Source organism: Triturus cristatus, chromosome 1_2, assembly GCF_964204655.1.
Source record: "Triturus cristatus chromosome 1_2, aTriCri1.1, whole genome shotgun sequence".
Taxonomy (NCBI): Eukaryota; Metazoa; Chordata; class Amphibia; order Caudata; family Salamandridae; genus Triturus; species Triturus cristatus.
The window spans coordinates 1144350357-1144365010 of NC_140580.1; the positions used below are offsets into that span (position 1 = coordinate 1144350357).

Here is a 14654-nt window from a genome sequence, read left to right on the forward strand (position 1 = left end):
GGTCTTCATCCTCCATGCATTCCTTAAATCAGGACTATTTTCCCACCTTGGCGGACAGTCCATCTTCGAGAATCTCCCTGGTGGGTGATATTAACACCTTCCACGAGGTGCTGGCTTGAGGGGCTCACAAGTTGAATATTGATTGCCCACTCCTCAAACATCATCCTCTGATATTTTTGAGACTTTGCACCAAAGGTCAGCTGCAAGACCTTTGCTACCTTGGGTATCTGGCCTCCTTCAGCTGATCAAGGACACCTTCACGCCGGCCTCACTCAAGGCAACACCCTCAAGGATATTGAAGAAGTACAAGCCCCTTAGAGCAAGACCCACTGTTCCTGAGGGCGGATCCTCCTTCAGATTCCGTAATTATTGCAGCTGCAAAGAAGACGCATGCAGTGGCTTCCTCTTCAATTGTTCCTCTGGAAAAAGAGAGCAGAGCCCAAGACTCTTGGGGAAGAAAAGTTTGTGGCACCTCAGCTTCCTTTTTAAGGGTATCCAGTGCTTCAGCCCTCTTAGGGCGCTATGATAAGGCCCTGTGGGATTCTTTGTAGAGATTTAAAGACAAGTTGCCCAAAGAGGATCGTCAAGACTTCGAGGAAGTTCTTCAAGAAGGAGGTTTGATGGCGAACCAGATGATTAGCGCTGCAGGAGAAGGGGCAACTCTGGCTGCGCATTCTTTTTTTTAAAAATATTTTTATTTTTTATTTTGACAATGAAAGAACATATAGAACATAATATGAGTACTTGACATCATTAGTTGTAGAGCAATTTCACTCGGCCAGTGTTCATAATACATATCCCCTACAGGGCTATATATTGAGGGACACGAGAGATCCAATTGTACATAGATCATGACATCAACCGCACACATTCCTGCACAACGCCAAATGGGTCATAAGTTACCTCATTCAGGGTTTTTCCCTCCGCCTCCCAGATAATAAACCCTAATTCTCTGCTTCCCCCTCCAACTCTAAGCCATAATATTTCATCCATGGTATCCATACTTTCTTAAATTTCCGCGGGCAGCCCCTAGCTTTGTACGTCACCTGTTCTGCAACCATGTATAGGTCTAAACATGCCCTCCATTCCTTTAGTGTGGGCGTTTGTTGCACACCCCAATATTTCGGTATGTCGCGCTTGGCCACTACTAATCCCAGGTTAGCCAGTAGTAATTTTCAGCGAGGGATATCTACCTCTGTGGAAATACCCAAAAGAAGGAAACTCGGCTCCATTTCTATCTGGACCTCAAGGATACTATTAAGTTCATTCACAATCTTCCCCCAGTATGACTGGATTTCCCTACATTCCCATATGGTATGTATGAAAGTCCCATCTATCCCATGACATCTAAGGCAATTTGGACTATCTGCTTTTCCCATTTTGTGAAGGCGGGCTCTGTCAAAATATGTTCTATGTAAAATTTTATACTGAATGAGGCATAAGCCAAGCTTGATTGCCACCTCCCGAGGGTGCATGAGAGCGGCCTCCCAATCTATGTCTCCTCCCACTTGGTTCGGAGTGGACCAACCTTATCCGGCATATTATTGAGTAGGGTTTTATATGTATAGGAAACAGCTTTAGCCGGGATCTCCTCTTGTAATAGGCGACCCTCCAGTGGGGCATGCTCTGGTAGTGCCTCCCCCTCTGACCCCTCCCCCATCCATGCATGTTTTAACCGAATATATGCATAACTTTGTGTAGCATGGAGTTGATATCTGTCTTTGAGTGTCCCAAATGAGGCCAACACCCCCCTTTCTAAAAGGTCCCCTATCTTGGAAATGCCAATTAGGTCCCATTTTTTAAAACCCCTAAGCTTCCCTATTTCGGACAGTCTATTCCCTTCCCATAGCAGGGTCTCCCTGGTGCATTTCTTGTCCCATTGCATTTGCCTCTCCGCGTGTTTCCAAGCCTCCAGTGTCCTCCGGGTTGCCTGAAGTAGTTGGCTACTGCCCTTGCTACCATATATATAGCGAAGATACGTACGATTTCTGAATTGTGATCTTTCCAGCCTATATGTCGAATGGTCTCCTTGTATATGGATCCACTCGTTAATAACAATAAGGTGGGATGCCATGTAATATGCCCTGATGTCTGGAAGAGCCAGACCACCATTATATACACTTCTTTGCAAGGTTTTGGAGTGCTACCCGTCAGCGAAGACTCCAACAAAGCAATGAGCAGTCGCTCCCCCCGTTGCCGCCACCGACTGCAATGGGGGAGAAGTATTGCCAATCATCTGTAAGAGTGGTGCAGCATCAAAAGGGATCAACGGGTGTTGAGTATGCTGCAGAATGAGTACTCTCTATTGTTTCACTATCTACCTCCAGCGATCCTTCCAGGAAAAACCACATGCCACCACCTGCAGCTACTGCAGCAAGTTTTAGCCACTCTCCTACAAAAATCTGTCATAGAGCAAGTACATCCCTCTCAACGAGAGAAAAGAGTATATTCAAGGTGCTTTCTGTTGCGAAAGAAAGGTCGCAAAGCCAAGTTCAGACCTATATTAGATCTACGCATTCTGAACAAGTCCATCTGAAGAGAAAATTGTTGCGTGCTGGCTCTTCATCAAATATATCCTCACCTCCAGCAACGAGCCTGGATGTGCTCGATAGAGCTGCAGGATGCGTATTTCCATGTACCAGTCAGCTTTTGCCACCGAAAGTTCCTGCGCTTCATAGTAGGGGCCAAACACTACTAGTACAAAGTCCTCCCTGTCAGTTTGAAGTCGGCCCCTCAAGTGTTTACCAAATGCATGGCTGTAGTAGTGGCTGCTCTACGCCACCAGGGACTGTTTATTTATCTTTACCTCGACGACTAGCCCCTGAAGAGTTCATTTCCCAGTGTGTAAAGACCCAATACCAGACCTGTCTAACTTTTATACAGCGACTGGGCCTTCACATCAACTTGGCAAAGTCAGTTGATCAACCTATTCAAAGAGTACACCATCTGGGTGCGACACTAGACTCCAACGTAGGAAAAGTGTATCCTTCGGAGGAGAGACTATCATCTGTCACTCTGAAGTGAAACCAGCTTCTTCCCACTCTTCAACCTTCAGTCCAGCAGGTTGCCTTGCTCCTTGGGTCGATGGCATCTTGCATCTTCCTAGTTCCCAATGCCAGGCTGAGGATGCGACCCGTGCCGCAAGATCTGGAGGACAAATTAGATCAGCGGACGGTTTGATGGGATGGCAAGGTCCACCTCTACCAGGTTGCGAAGTCTTCCATCCCATGGTGGACTCGTCCGAAAATCTCTTAGTGGGAGTTCCATTATACAGACCCCTCTAACGCAATCTCCGATCACGGATGCTACCCTCTAGGGTTGGGGAGCCCACATGAGACCTCTTTAAACTCAAGGTCTGTGGTCGACCAAAGAACAGGCATATCACATCATTATACTGGAGCTTCGGGCCGTGCATCTAGCCCTCCAACCAAGCCAGCTCCATATTAGTCCAGACGGACAACACGACCACAATATGCTATCTAAACAAGCAGGGAGAGATCCGATCTCGCTCCCTCTCCTTGGAGGCTCAGGCGATCTAGCATTGGCTTCTGACCAGGCAATTTTCAATTACAGCAGTCCACCTGTAAGGAGAGCAAAACGCAGATTCCCTGAGTCGTCACTTCGAAGATCAGCAAGACTGGGTTCTGCACGACGAGGTGGTGGCAGACATCTTCCGAGAATGAGGTCATCCAAATATCGATCTCTTCGCAGATGACACCAACAAAAAATGCCAAGACTTTGTGTCAAGATATTACCTGCCAGGGACAAAAGGTAAATGCCCTTTTGATCAGTTGATCAGAGGTCTTTTTGTATTCTTTTGTGCCACTTTTTCTCATCCTGAGGGTCATAACCAAACTCTACCACTCCAGAGCAAGGATGAACCTGATCGCGCCAGACTGGCCACGGCAGTGGTGGTACCAAGACCTTCTACATCTCTGTGTCCACAGAGGAGGCATCTGTGCCGGCCGCATCTCCTCTCCAAAATGAACGGGAGAATCCAATATCTCAAACTTCCCTCACTGAACTTGGCTGCATGGCTCCTGAGGTTTTCAGTACAGCCATCTAGGACTTCCTCAGGGGTGCATGAACATTTTAGAGGAATGAAGGAGGCTTTCCACAAGGCATTCTTATGCATTTAAATGGAAGAGATACTATGTGCGGTGTGTTCAAAAAGGGTTCCTGCTGACCCATGCGCAAGAGGAGGTAATCCTACCGTATCTCCTGCACTTGGCCAATTCAGGTTTGCAGTTTGCTTTCATAAAAGTGCACCTTGCAGCCATTACGGCGTATAGGAAGTCACCCTACCAACCATCCTTCTTCCAACTTCAGGTGGTTAAGGATTTTATGCAAGGGTTTTAAAGAAAGTCTTTCACCCTATACGCTCCCCTTCTCCTCGCTGGGAGCTCAGTTTGGTTCTCTCCAAGCTCATGGGTCCCCCAGCCTCTAAACATTCCATCTCAGATGAATAGTATTAAGTATCAAGCCGGCTTACAAGTTGTCTAATAAGCTCCTTGTGGACACTCCCAAAGCTCATTCCACACGGGGAAAGGCAGCTACTGTGGCTTTGCTGCACAACGTACCCATCTCTGAGATCTACAAAGCAGCCACTTGGAGGTCGGTTCATACAGTCACGAGACAATATTGTCTTGGTTCAGATATGAGAGCGGACACTCAAGTAGGCAGTGCCTCTTTGTGAAATGTATTCCAATACCGAGACCAGCTGCTCTTGATTCTAAATCATGTGTCAGTAGGGGTAGAGGGTGGGCTTGTTATTTGAGTCAGTGCTTAAGACTAATGATGAGGATCCCGTGGAAGGGAAGGATAAGTTACTTTCCTGTAACCCTAGTTCTCTTCCTGGGGTATCCTCATCAAAGTCATAAGCAACCCTCCCACCTCAATCATTAGTTTGTCTCTTTGTGCCCTGATCTTCGGGTCTCCGCAAAGAACAACTGACCTAACTGTCACCCCTGAGGCATGATGGGAAGCTAGGAGTCATGGCTGCCTTGAAGCACAGTGCCAGTTATCTTCCATTTTCCTTCAGTTTCTATACTGTTATGGTTCCAATGCAGCCTTTGGGCTAACAGTGCCTACTATGTTATATATCTAAGTTACATTACATTGCAGCTTCTGCAGTTCATTAAGAGAGTTCACGTGTCTCTTTTCCCTCTGTTTTTTAGGTCTCGCCTGACCCAGCGCATGCGCTGGTCTGGCGAGACTTATTGAGAGGGCTCCAAAAAGTGCTACCAGGCCAGCCTAGAGCTACAGTGCATGTGCGCGGGCGCGCGCGCCACTTTTACCGCGATTACTTTCACTTTTGGCCGCTTTGTTGTTTGATCGCGATCACTTTCACGGCCGCTTTGCATAGCCAATAGCAATGCAACAGTTGCATGGCTAAACACTTATAAGGTCCCAAATGCGAGACCTAATGGCTATGCCAATGCTTGTTCTTCCTGTATGTGTGTATTAAAGAATTAAAAGCAGAGTATAGGTCTATTGATGCAAAAGCAGATTTTCCAATGCATTGGTTAGCCTTGCTTTTCTTGAAGGCTGCATTGGCTTGTGGAAAAGTTTATATTTTTTTTGTATGCATTCCGGGGTCCCCGCACATGGGCAGGAATATTCAGTGCTTATGACTATGATGAGGTTACCCCTGGAAGAAAACTAAGATTAAAGGTAAGTAATTTATCCAAGTATTACATACAGATGCATAAGGTCTGTCTGGAAAAGGGTAATGTATGATATACAGATGCATAGGGTCTGTCTCGAAAAGGAGATGGTAAGACATACAGATGCATAGGGTTAGTGGGAAAGAGGAAAGAGGCATAGACAGATGCAGTGTCTGTGGGGAAAAGAGGGAATTGAACTAGGTGGATACATACAGATGGAGGACAAAATGAAGGAAAGGGATAGACCAATTGCGTAGAGTGTGTGTGGAAATGGGGTTCGTGGATAAACAGATGCATAGGGTCTGTGTTGAAAAGAATGATGTGAGATAGATGAATAAGATCTGTGTGGGAAAGGGGGGAAAGGGTAGACAAATGCACAGGGTCTGTGTGGGACAGATTCTGTGTGAGGAAGAGGGATTGGTCCCATTGCATCACTGTCAACCAATATTTTCCTACGTGTGGTTCATGGCACAGAAGGAAAAACCCGTGCACAGGATTGTGTGGAAAAGGGGGACAGTGATAGAAATGCATAAGATCAGAGTGGAAAGAGGAAGTGAGATAGACAGATGCATAGTGTTGAGTGGATGAAAGGAAAGAGGGATAGATAGATGCATAGGGTTTGTGCAGGGATGGGCGAGAGACATATGTGTTGGGTTTGTGCAAAAGGGGGATGGATAGATGCATATGGTCTGTGTGGAAAAGGGGGAAATGAAATAGATGCATAGTGTTGAGTGGACGATGGGAAGGGGATAAACATGCATAGTGTCTGGTTGGGAAAGGAGGTGCACAGATTAATAGGGTCTGTGTCTAAACCAGGAAGCGTGATAGACTGATGCATAGTGTTGAGTGGTTAAGAGGGCTAGACAGGTACATAGGTTCTGGGGGAAGGAGGCAGAGGGATAGACAGGTGCATAGGGTATGTGTGGAAAATAGGGAAGTGAGATACAGGCATACATAGTGTTGCCTGGAAAAGGGGAAGGGGATAAACAGATTAATAGTGTCCACATAGAAAAGGGGAAAGAAGATAGTCAGATGAATAGGGCCTATGTTGAAAAGCGGGAAGCGAGATAGACTGATGCATAGTGTCAAGTGGAAAAGTGGAGAAGAGGGATATATAGGTGCATAGGGTCTGTGGAAAAGGGGACAGAGGCATAGACAGATGCATAGTTTCCACGTGGAAAAGGGGAAAGACAGATGAATAGGGCCTGTGTCGAAATGCGGGAAGCGAGATAGACTGATGCATAGTGTCAAGTGGAAAAGTGGGGAAGAGAGACAGGTGCATAGGGTCTGTGGAAAAGGGGACAGAGGGATAGACAGATGCATAGGGTCCACGTGAAAAAGGGGATAGACAGATGAATAGGGCCTGTGTCGAAAAGCGGAAAGCGAGATAGACTGATGCATAGTGTCAAGTGGGGAAGAGGGATAGATAGGTGCATAGGGTCTGTGGAAAAGGGGACAGAGGGATAGACAGATGCATAGTATCCACGTGGAAAAGGGGATAGACAGATGAATAGGGCCTGTGGCGAAAAGCGGGAAGCGAGATAGACCGATGCATAGTGTCGAGTGGAATAGTGAGGAAGAGGGATAGACAGGTTTATAGGGTCTGTGGAAAAGGGGACAGAGGGATAGACAGATGCATAGTCAGATGCATAGTGTCCACATGGAAAAGGGGATAGACAGATGAATAAGGCCAGTGTCGAAAAGCGGGAAGCGAGATAGACGGATGCATAGTGTGGAGTGGAATAGTGGGGAAGAGGGATAGACAGGTGCATAGGGTCTGTGGAAAAGGGGATGGAGGGATAGATAAATGCATAGTGTCCACATGGAAAAGGGGAAAGAGGATAGACGGATGAATAGGGCCTTTGTCGAAAAACGGGAAGCAAGATAGACTGATGCATAGTATCAAGTGGAAAAGTGGGGAAGAGGGATAGACAGGTGCATAGGTTTTGGGGCAAAGGGGGAAGAGTGATGGGTGCATAGGCTCTGTGGATAAGGGAGAAGAGGGATAGGCAGTTGCATAAGTTATATGGAAAAGAGGGAAGAGACAGGTGCATAGGTTTTGGGGGAAGAGGGATAGACGGGTGCAGAGGTTCTGTGGAAAATGGGGTCAGAGACGGACAGGTGTAGAGGGTCTGGGGGGGAAGAGGGATAGACAGGTGCATAGGTTCTGTGGAAAAGGGGGAAGAGGGATAGAGGGATGCATGAGTCTGTGGTAAAGGGGGAAGAGGGATAGACAGGTGCATAGGTTCTGTGGAAAAGGGGGAAGAGGGATAGACGGGTGCATAGGCTCTGTGGAAAAGGGGGAAGAGGGATAGACGGGTGCAGAGGTTTGTGGCAAAGGGGGAAGAGGGATAGACAGGTGCATAGGGTCAGTTGAAAGAGGGTCTGTGTGGAATAGAGGGAAGTGGGATAGACCGATGCTTATGTGTCGAGTTCCCGCTAAATAAAAACTAAAAAAAAAGAAAAAAAATATGGTAGGAATCGGTGGGTGCAAAGGGCGCCTGCGGAATGAGCGGGGTGGGGGCGGCTAACGCACAGGACTCGTTTGGAAGTGGGTACAGGATTGGCAGGTGCATAGGGCTCGCTACGGCAGTGGCCTAGGGCCCCTCCCGGGTGTGTTTAAGGCTACAGCTGTTCTTCTAAAACCCTTTAAAGTGCGGGCTGAGCCTCCGCCATGTTCATCCAGACGGCTGGGGGCAGTCCCCGAGGTTTAATTACTCGGATTGCCCGTGTACATCAGGCTGTGCAGAGGCCCCTTAAAGGGCAGCCTTTAGGGCTTATTAGAGTTAAGAACACTGATGAAGGGAAGGATGAAACGAGGAGCATGTCCTCGATAATTGGGTCATGGAGGCCTGTGAAGTGGTGAAGCGCGCAGCATTTCAACAGGCCGCCATGCTTCACGCAGCTTCCAGTTCGTGTAGTTCCTCGACTCTGTCACCCTGGAGGTTGTAGAGACCGGTTCCTGAAGTCCACACATGTTTCAGTCCTTCCTAGAATTCAAATTTGTGCACCTGCCTCTCACAACTCCTCTTCGCCACACTCTAGGCGCTGCGCCCTCAGACACTGGTGTTTGTCCCACACTGGTAAAATCGGACGGATGGCACCACGCACAGCTAAGAGGGCGCGGTTTCTTTCTGCTGAGCGGCAGCTTCCTCAGCGCGAGCGGTCGCGACCATACGTGACCGCCCGTGTTGAGAAATCTCACCGGGAGGCGGTCTAGTGTTGGATTCTCCTCACTTCCCAACTTAACGTTGGCGAGTGCCAGCGAGCACGAAAGGAGCAGACTTTTGTGGAAGTCTTTGTACTCCGCAGAGTGTGGGAAACTCCGTGACCGGAGTGGAGTTCACCACCGAGGCCTAATAAAAATGCTACAATTCAACCCACGAACAGCACAATGGCTTAGCAAGGGTACCAGGGGCCCCAACTGCGGTTAATGGAAACAGGCCCCTTACACTCTGTGTGGGTAGTGGCATGCAGCCATAATTGGCGTGCAAAAAGCCCACCACACCCCAGCCCCTCCGTGCCACTACACCGGCTGCGCTAGGGGAAGGTCCAGCCAGGAGCCCTTCTTGGAGATCGCGTTTCAGCTTCCGGGTCAGTGAGAGGTTAGAATCTGGGTTTGGGAACAAGGTAGAACAGGAAGCTCTTTGGAAGATGAAGTAACCTGGGCTAAGATTGGACACTTCTTAATCTACGCGGCTCCAAGATAATGTTCTCCCGGTCATGGATCGACTGGTCGTCAGGATCTTACCTAGAAAGTCACCACGTGCAGTGAGTGTGGAAATATCCGATGTTTTTGTAGAAAAGATGGGCAAACCGTGAAGCGACTCGCCTTTGGTAAGTCCCTCCTCCATCATAGGCTCACACAGCCTTACCTCACCTGCCCTCTAGCACATAAGCCTGCCCATCACAGGCTCAGAGACCACCTCCTCTCCTGCCCTTCGGTGGGTACCCTGCTCATCACAGGGTCAGACAGCGCTGTCTCTGCTGCCCTCCGGCGGGTCAGCCTGCCCATCACAGGCTCAGTCAGTGGTGCCTCACCTTCCCTCCAGCGGGTAAACCTGCCCATCACAGGCTCAGACACCACTGCCTCACCTGCCCTTCAGCGGGTGCACCTGCCAATCACAAGCTCAGACAGTGCTGCCTCACCTGCCCTCCGACAGTTAAGCCTGCTCATCACAGGCTCAGAGAGCACCTCCTCTCCTGCCCTCCGGTGGGTAAGCCTGCCCATCACAGGCTCAGTCAGTGGTGCCTCACCTGCCCTCCAGCAGTTAAGCCTGCTCATCACAGGCTCAGAGAGCACCTCCTCTCCTGCACTTCGGCGGGTCAGCCTGCCCATCGGAGGCTCAATCAGTGGTGACTCACCTTCCCGCCAGCGGGTAAACCTGCCCATCACAGGCTCAGACACCGCTGCCTCACCTGCCCTCCAGTGGGCAAGCCAGCCCATCACAGACTCAGACAGCGCTGCCTCTCCTGCCCTCTCGCGTGTAAGCCTGCTAATCACATGCTCAGACAAAGCTGCCTCTCCTGCCCCTCACAGGCTTAGACAGACCACCCTCACCTGTCACCTCCCTCCAGCGGGGTAAGCCTTCTGATCACAGGCTCAGACAGCGATGCCTCTCCTGCCCTCCAGCGGGTAAGCCTGCCTATCACATGCTCAGACAGCGCTGCCTCGGTTGCCCTCCGGTGGGTAAGCCTGCCCATCACAGGCTCAGAGAGCACCTCCTCTCCTGCCCTCCAGCGGGTAAGCCTGCCCATCACAGGCACATACAGCGCTGCCTCTCCTGCCCTCAGCGGGTAAGCCTGCCCATCACAGGCTCAGACAGTGTTGCCTCTTTTGCTCTCCAGCGTGTAAAACCTGCCCATCACAGGCTGAGCGCTGCCTCACCTCCCCTCTAGTGGGTAAACCTGCCCATCACAGGCTGAGCGCTGCCTCACCTGCCCGCTAGTGGGTAAACCTGCCCATCACAGGCTGAGCGCTGCCTCACCTGCCCGCTAGTGGGTAAACCTGCCCATCACAGGCTGAGCGCTGCCTCACCTGCCCTCTAGTGGGTAAACCTGCCCATCACAGGCTGAGCGCTGCCTCACCTGCCCTCTAGTGGGTAAACCTGCCCATCACAGGCTGAGCGCTGCCTCACCTGCCCTCTAGTGGGTAAACCTGCCCATCACAGGCTGAGCGCTGCCTCACCTGCCCGCTAGTGGGTAAACCTGCCCATCACAGGCTGAGCGCTGCCTCACCTGCCCTCTAGTGGGTAAACCTGCCCACCACAGGCTGAGCGCTGCCTCACCTGCCCTCTAGTGGGTAAACCTGCCCATCACAGGCTCAGCGCTGCCTCACCTGCTCTCTAGTGGGTAAACCTGCCCATCACAGGGCCTTGAGTCAGTTTCTGTACTCCATAGGGTGTCTGTACCTGGTTCCAGAACAAGGTGAAGTGGTCAGATCTTTTGATGGTCACCCACAGTATGATCTTGAGGCCTACCCTGTGACACGGAAATGGGCTGAGCCCCCCCACCCCCTTCCCTTTCCAAGTTTTCCTGGGTAATACCTCACACTTCATAATAAAAGCGCAGACAGGCTGCAGCACTGGCCTTCGCACACTGTGCTGCCCAGGGGCGGTGGAGCATGATGTTGGGTCAGCGAGACGGACCGAGAGCACCTGCCAATGCACCTTTCACTGCAGCAGGACTTGCGAGGCAAGAAGAGCTTTACAAACTCTGCGCTCGATTTCTAGGCACTAGGTCACTTTCTAGTGCTGCTAGCCTGGGCGTGGTCCCTGTGCTGCCCATGCTGAAGTTATTCTAGATTTGAACTACGCTTTGTGCACTGCAGCAGGACTTGCGAGGCACGAAGAGCTTAAACACTGCCTTCGATTTCTAGGCGCTAGGTCACTTTCTAGTGCTGCTAGCCCGGATGTGGTCCCCGTGCTGCACCTGCTGAAACTGTGTAGATTTCATGTAAGCTTTGTCATCATGCCTGTTACACCATCTCTACCGCTGTGCCCCTGAGCCGGCCCTTTAGGCACCTGTGCCGACCCTTAAGGCACCAGTGCCAGCTTTAGGCACCTGTGCCGGGCCCTTTAGGCACCAGTGCCCGGCACCTGTGCCGGCCCTTTAGGAACCTGTACCAGGCCTTTAGGCACCTGTGCCAGGCCTTTAGGCACCTGTGCCGGGCCCTTTAGGCACCAGTGCCGGGCACCTGTGCCGGCCCTTTAGGAACCTGTACCAGGCCTTTAGGCACCTGTGCCCGGCACTTTAGGCACCTGTGGTGAGCCTTTAGGCACCTGTGCTGAGCCTTTAGGCACCTGTGTCGGGCCCTTTAGGCACCTATGCCGGGCCCCTTAAGCACCAGTGCTGGGCTGTTTAGGTACCTGTGCTGGGCTGTTTAGGCACCTGTGCTGGGCCTTTAGGCACTTGTGTCGGGCCCTTTAGGCACCTGTGCCGGGCCCTTTAGGCACCTGTGCCGGGCCCTTTAGGCACCTGTGCCGGGGGCCCTTTAGATAAAATGTAACTAATGTCCGCTATTTGTTAGGACTTTCTCAGTATGGAGAGTATTTTGTTGTCTTTTTCTGCCTGGGATTAACATGCTTCATAGGGCGGGGGCCCCTCCAATGGCCTCCGTGCCACCTCCCACCGTTCTGCTGTGTAACCCTCTTTTTCCAGAACTCTACATGAGATGGCAGAGTGAGCGGAGGGTGGACAGATGCCCGTGTTGGAGATGCTTCTCCCTATAGCGCCCCGTGGCCGCGCCTCGTGGGGGCGTTGTGCCTCTGTTAACATTCCGTGTGAATGTAAGCAGCACCTCGCGCTGGCAGACAGTGACAGCCTGTTCTGCCCTCTCGGGGTCATGCCCTCCTCAGGACAGAGGGACCCGTGCTAGGGGGTCGTGGGCAGCGCCGGATGGCACGAGTGCCCAAAGCCTGGCAGCAGTCAGCACCTCGAGCTCCTCGTGCATGGCGCTGGAAGGCAGTGTGCCAGGCTGTTCTGCCCTCTCCGAGACATTACCTCCTCCCAGACATCCCTCGGATGGAGTGAGGGCAGAAAACACGTTAGTAAATGTGACTTGGAGCAGGCCGGAGGAATCAGTGCCTCTCGGCCTGCAGACTCCAGGCCAGGAGCCCAGGGCCACCGCCAGGTGGCGCCTGCACCCGGAGCTTGGCAGCAGTCACCAACATTTCTTGACGAGACACATCAAAGATGCCAGCCTGACGTCTGCTGGCAGGCCGAACAGCAGGCTACACCTTTGGAAGGAAAGCGCTCAAAGGCGCGGAGCAGCCCCCAGCAGCGAGACCCCGCAGGAGATGGGGGCGCTCCCCCGCCACCCACCGGGCCGACGACTGCCAGCTCGGAAATCTGCCTTTCCCCGTGTATTTTTACCTTTCTCCGGCTCTGCCTGGAGGATGGTTGATTTTGGGACTGTTTGGGGGCGAGGGAGGGTTGAGGGCGGGGAGGTAAAGTGGGGGTGGGGGGGCGGTGGTGCTGGCGCCTGAGCAGGCTGGAAATATTTCCTTTTGAACTCCTTTGTAAATATTCATTCTTGGCTTTTTTTTGTTCTTTTCTTCAGGATATTCCCTCTGCGCTGTGGGCCAAGCTCGTTGCGGAACGGCTGTCAAAAGTGGACTGCATCAAACGGGTAAGCCGCCCCCCCAGGGGGCAGCGCGCATCTCCTGCCCAAGCCCCTCGTTCGCAAAGGCGCGGGGGCGGGGTGGCCCTTTCTGGAATGTAGGGTTCAGAGGGGACTAGGCGAGCGGTGGGGGCCTCATTAGCCACATAAAGGGGCGGGTGAACTTCTGCATATGCTAATCTGAGAACACGCAGCTGATCAAAGCGGAACAAGCAGGGTTGTGTCTGGAGCCCGGGGCAAACACTGCGCTATAGCGCCTACGTGAAGCGCCTGGACTCTGCGTCCAGGCGCTGCGCGCCCTCATCCGCAGACACACCCTCTGTCTTTAGCTGACACTTACCACTTTCTTAACATTTTGTCCTCGGAAAAATGTCTCTCTTGTTAAGAAGTGCAGCGCTATGATAGGAGCTCCGCCCCCGGGGTATAATAAGTGCGGTGATAGAGGCCTCCGCAGGCCCGGCTCTAGCAATTTGTTATTTGGGTGGGCCAAGAGAACATTTGGGTGGGCCACTGCAGGCCCAATTTGTAGCTTCTGGAGGTAGCCAACAAGCCCCAGATTACATCATATCTACTTGCAGACATCATTATACAACGGGTCGATTGTGTGTGTACAGAGCATGTGGAGAGTTATTTGAAAGTAAGAGCAATGTCTGGACCTAAGGGCAATCAATAAAGACAAAGAAGGGGGGGGGGGGGTAGAACCAGGCAAAAACTGTGTGAAAACCTCTGGCAGACCTATATTTCATTTAAGAATAGCCAATGGCTTGTGAGCGCCCCACAGGAGGTAACATTTTTCTTTTCTATAGTGAAATCACATAGAAATGGCAATGATAATTAGAAAAACATTATTTTTTATTTTTATATTGGTTATTTTTCTTTTGCAAAGACACGAAAATTAATTTATAAACATATAAACTTCATCAATCACAAAGTTGTATAATGAGATTAATTCACCAAAAACATTTTTTTGACAAAAAATACAAATTAGGAGTCTAAGACAAGTCCATTCATTGTAGCTGCTGTACCCCAGCGTGCTCATACATGCACCCCAACAAACTCACTCCATACCATACCACTCATTCAACCTGACGTACATAGTGTAAAATAAAAGTACAATTGGGCAACACAATGGGGATCCGACGGTGAAACTCAAAAGAGAGTCATTTCATTGATAGCATAGAGATATTTGATCAATTACATTAATTACAAAAGTGTATAGAAGTCTCTGTATGGTTTCATTATTGCCTGCAGATGTATCAGCTGTCTCTTTTCCTAAATGTCTCACTGGCGGACTCTCAAGGGAGAATGGTCGACGTACGTTTCGGTGGTACGCACATTATTTTCACCACCTTCATCAGGACCAATGT

At 50.8% G+C, this 14654-nt stretch overlaps 1 protein-coding gene across 1 annotated transcript in view; it reads left to right on the forward strand.

The window, feature by feature from the left end:
- The window catches only part of AK8 (adenylate kinase 8), an 883547-nt gene that overhangs the window by 341941 nt on the left and 526952 nt on the right, over nt 1-14654 (forward strand). Inside the window, exon 5 of the mRNA XM_085613911.1 lies at nt 13228-13296. Coding sequence (XP_085470037.1) covers nt 13228-13296 — 69 coding nt within the window. The remainder of the gene's footprint in view (nt 1-13227; nt 13297-14654) is intronic.